At 37.6% G+C, this 5,021-nt stretch overlaps 1 protein-coding gene across 1 annotated transcript; it reads left to right on the forward strand.

Moving 5' to 3' along the window:
* The first annotated feature begins 434 nt into the window (after positions 1-434).
* Positions 435-1,229, forward strand: LOC122295478 (MFP1 attachment factor 1-like). The gene has a single exon (XM_043104513.1). The coding sequence runs from the start codon at positions 609-611 to the stop codon at positions 1,092-1,094; it is 486 nt and encodes a 161-aa protein (XP_042960447.1). The 5' UTR covers positions 435-608; the 3' UTR covers positions 1,095-1,229.
* The last annotated feature ends 3,792 nt before the right edge of the window (positions 1,230-5,021 follow it).

Below are 5,021 nucleotides of genomic sequence, written 5' to 3' on the forward strand. Positions count from 1 at the left end.
TATTATTAATATATTATTTTTTAATATTATTATTATTTTAAAATTTAAAAAAGTTAAATTGTGATTTGAAAAAGTTGAATTATTTATTATAATTTTTGTAAGAATTTAAAAAAATTATAATGATTAAATAAGATAAAATAAAATGAAATGTTTTTTGAATTCAATTAAGGATAGAGATAAATAAAAAAGGAATTCAAAATATTTATAGTTATTGAATGAAAATTGAACAATATTTATTTGCAAAGATTCATTTTGATAAAATTTATAAAAAAATATGAGAATTCATATTTATAATTAAAAAAAATTTACATATTTAAATAAAAAAATAGATAAATATAAGATTGGTTTAAAAAAAAAAAATTAATTTTTTAATACAAGAGTATTCAATAATAATAAATCCATTAGATTGACTTTTACCTGTCTGTATGTTTGGATTCGGAGAAGTCTCGAGAATCCTTATTAACCTTTACTGTAGCCCATCAGCACACGGCTCCGCCCAATCTCTCTCTCTTTTCTGTCTCTCGAAAGTTCTTTATTTCGAATAAGCTCTGTTCGCCCGATTCAAATTCTTTCCGTTGATTTCAATTCCACTTAGCTAAAATCCAGTAATGTCCGACTCAGAGATCACCCCCGCATCAACCCCGCCAGCGGCGGAGATGGAGGCTCAACCGCAGGAAAAGCCCCACCAAGAACCCAGCAAGAAGCCGAGGAACAACAGCCTCACATTCAGCATTTGGCCCCCCACTGAGCGTACCCGGGAGGCCGTGGTGAACCGCCTGATCGAGACGCTGTCCACTGTCTCCGTTCTCTCGAAGCGCTACGGCACCCTGCCCCACGACGAGGCCGACGCCGCCGCCCGCATCATCGAGGACGAGTCGTTTTCCTCCGCATCCGGCTCCGCTTCCGCAGATGACGATGGCATCGAGATCCTTCAGGTGTACTCCAGGGAGATCAGCCGCCGTATGCTCGAGACCGTCAAGAACCGTGGCACTTCGGGATCTACCGCCGACACTGCGCTGCAGACTTCGATTCCGTCCGTGGTGCCCGCCACCTCCAATGCCAGTGAAGAGAAGCCCGCTGAGAATGAATCTTGATCTATGTCTAGGATTTAGGGCTTATATCTTGTGGGGGTTGCTGTTATTTTGGATAGTGCATGTGCCACATTAGATCTGTTTGTACTGTTTCTGGATTTTAATGCTTATCTGATGATGATTACCCTTTTTCGATAATAGTAATGCGGTTCAATTTCGTTGCTTTTCTTTGAAGTAAATAATAATAGGTTTTAGCCATTGTCTTACCAAATCTCTACGTAGAGTTTGAGGTATCTGATTGGAAATTAATGATCTTTTTAATCGAGCATTTTTTTTTTTCCCTCTGTTTTGTTTTTGTTTTTGTTTTGGTTTTTTGTAAGTGTTTTTTGTTTTTTTTTTTTTTGGTTAGGTATGAGAGCTATATTCTTGGAGGATATGAAATGATATATCATGTAATGAATCTGTAAATTCAGTCCTTTCCAATAATTTTCTTGTCTCATCCATATACGTTAGGCAGAGGTTTTGCGACAATAATTGTGTATTGGAGATCTGTGTGGGAAATACCAGCTGCCTGTGCTTTTCTCCTACCTTTGAGTTTGCAGCCCTGTTCAGGAACAAATGGCATGCATCTGATTCCCATTTTTCATGGTACTACTTTCTGTGCCAAGGGCAGGCTGATTGGTGCACCATGTGATAAAAATGTATTTGAATCTCTAAATACAGTCCTTCCAAATAATTTTCTTGTCTCATCCATATACGTTAGGTAGAGGTTTTGCGACAATAATTGTGTATTGGAGCTGTGTGTGGGAAATTCCAGCTGCCTGTGCTTTTCTCCCTACCTTTGAGTTTGCAGCCCTGTTCAGGAACAAATGGCATGCATCTGATTTCCATTTTTCATGGTACTACTTCTGTGCCAAGGGCAGGCTGATTGGTTAACCATGTGATAAAAATGTATTTGCACCATTTCTGTGATTTTTCAATTCTTATCCTGTAAGTTGTTTGATTTTTCCCACACGGACTATGGTTTTGGTAGTATCATTTCCCAGCCACTGGTGCTATTTATTTTATCTTAGCTTATTCATGAGTTTCTCACGTTAGTTTAAATTTTTTATGATAAGCTTTAGGTTTCAGTATAAATATGCAGTCCTAATTTGTATATTTATAGATGACTACTGATTTAATTGCATAAGTTCATCTGTCCTGTTCTTGCTGTAGGTGTGTATATATGGAATTTTTGTTGCTCCTTTATAACACTATTGTTTGTGAACTTTTAAGAAATTTATGTTATTTTTATATGAGCATGGATTTATGCATGCATTACATATCTTTGGTTAAAATTCTGGATGGTATCAACTTGCACAATTATATTGCATGTATTTACGTTTGTATGACGTGTTTGTTTATTTATTCCCTGGCCTCTTAATTACAGTTTTCTATTTTATTTGTGCAAATACCTTTTGTATGTGTAATACAGAAGTTAGTCTTGTATTAGATCTTTGCTTGGACGTGAAATTGTTGCAAATTTTAGTATATAATTGTATGATGTTTCACTAGTGTTGATTATTCATTTTAGCATGATCATAACTGATACCCTGCATCATAACATTGTTTAAATCTGGTGCCAAAAGCAGTTATACTGAACGTTAGTGCATACTTTTGGAGTCGTGCATATTTTTGTTAATTTAGCTGATGTTCCTCACAAATCAAAGAACCTTTTCTTGTGTTGCTGCGTTACTCTTTCATGGATCTGTAACATCGATGTGGCTATGTGTAAATTATATTCTTATGAAAAGTTTCATCTCAAATCTAGCTTGCCATCACAATGACATTAGCTAATCTTGCATGAGTCTTTCATGCCCAGTTCAAATTTCTGCTTTTCGTTGGTGATGATATGCGTCTCTGTGCCTTGATAGGTTGATTTTGCTTCGAGTCAATAGCGGGGAAAAGAGATGTGTTTTCTGGTTAGTGGATGTATGTCCTGATGCACCATTTGCAGTGGCACCATTAGAGCTAATCTTGCATGAGTCTTTCTTGCCCAGTTCAAATTTCTGCTTGTCGTCGGTGTTGACATGTGTGAGACCTTGATAGGTTGATTTTGCTTTGAGTCTATAGCGGGGAAGAGAGATGTGTTTTCTGCTTGGTGGATGTATGTCCTGATGCACTATTTACAGCAGTGCCATGTTTTGTGCATATACGTTGGTGACACTTGAGCAGGGACAACACCTGTTTGGGTTAGGATCTTATTAGAATTGTTCTTGGGATAGAATGTGATCAGTATAGGCATGTCATTACTCACTCCATATCTGCTCGTACGTCCGGGATGAATACGGCTGATTTCGTTCTGTAAATACTGTAGGTTTCACATGCTTCAGGCCAATGTCATCATAAATTTTGCATGGGATGATTGCACTAGCTCTCTGTTTTGATGCTCATACTCGTCGCAAAGGATTAAATTTATCTCAATTCTAGCTTCTTGCTGGCTACCCTTCACCTTGACTGTCACCGTGACAGAACACATCTTTAGGGTCACTGTGCCATGGCTATATTATCTCTCTTTGCAAACTGAGCTTGAGATCAGTTTCAGGATGACATTGTTGCAACAACATCTTGTTTTATGGTTTTGCCGAAAGGACCTTGTTGGGAATTTGTCAGGCTGGTGCTCAACGCATCTCCATTTACCAGATGGATGGTACCAGTTTTTTATTGTCTTTTATGTTTAATGGAAGAAAAATTCTACTCATCATTTTGATACGCTGTACATAATTTTTTATTTTTGCTAAATGTGTGATGTATAGATGATTAGTATAAGAATTCATTTAATTTAGTAAGAATAAAATTAATTTTTTTAAAAAAATTAAAATAAGTGTGTCGTCTAGAAATGATGAAGAGTAAAATTGTGCGTTGCGTAGAGCTAGGGGACTTTGTGGTATGTGGTGACCTGTGTGGGGACCTTGTGGTGTGTGGGGACCTTGTAGTTTCCCTGTCATCCATGTTGTAAATAGGGCTGTGCAAATCTCCGATTATTTCAATTTCGTCTGAGCTCCGCTCCGATTTTGACTCTGACGGAGTCGGAGTGTTCGGAAATCGAAATCGGAATCGGAGTAGTTCCAAAAATATTTTCGGAGTTCGAAATCGGAGTCGGAGTTCAAAGTTATTCCAAATTTCGAACTCCGAACTCCGATAGATATACTTAATATATTTAATATTACAATATACCTAAATGATGTTTCATTGGCCTAATGGTCGTCACCATTTTAATCAATAAAGTAAAATTATTGGAGACTAAAAGGTTGTCCGTGAACAAATGTAGATTAAAATTAATAAAATATTAAAAAGTAAAACCCATGGGGCCATGAGTAGTCCTGACTCATCCACGTGAATTTTGGTAGCTTTTTTAACAAATGTTCCCCAACTCTCTCTCGTCTCTCTATTTTGTGTAGCAACTCTTCTAGGGACAACCGTCCCTGCATCCCCACCATGGTCTCAGATGATGTGGCATACAGTTGATAATATTAAAAAAAAAAAAGAAAACCAAAATAGAATACACGGAAGGAGGGAAAATCAATTTTGAGGAAGTTGTTTGTGGAAAGAAGCCAGAGAGGGAGATCTGAGCATTTTGGTCACTGTCGTTCATTCCGCGTATGGTAGCCGTCCCATGGTTGCTGTCGCCATCCCAGCTTCCAGATCTCTGAGTCTCGGCTTTGTGGGTGAGAGAGTGGTTTGCTTTGATATATGCAGCCGCGACGTCATGGGAGAGAGTGGTCTGCTTCGTCATCACATTTTGCCATTTTCTATTTCATCCATATCTTTGTAACTGTAAGAACCATTTTTCTTTCAAAAATTCAGAATGTCACTCTCGGCATATCGCTCTCTCATTCTCACTCTGTGTTTCAGACAGAAATAAAGCTGTTAAAGAGGTCATCTTTGGCCTAGGAAGAAAGAAGTATCAATTTTGTAAAGTAGGTAACAGTAGTTTTCATGATTCAATGC

Source organism: Carya illinoinensis, chromosome 15, assembly GCF_018687715.1.
Source record: "Carya illinoinensis cultivar Pawnee chromosome 15, C.illinoinensisPawnee_v1, whole genome shotgun sequence".
NCBI lineage: Eukaryota > Viridiplantae > Streptophyta > Magnoliopsida > Fagales > Juglandaceae > Carya > Carya illinoinensis.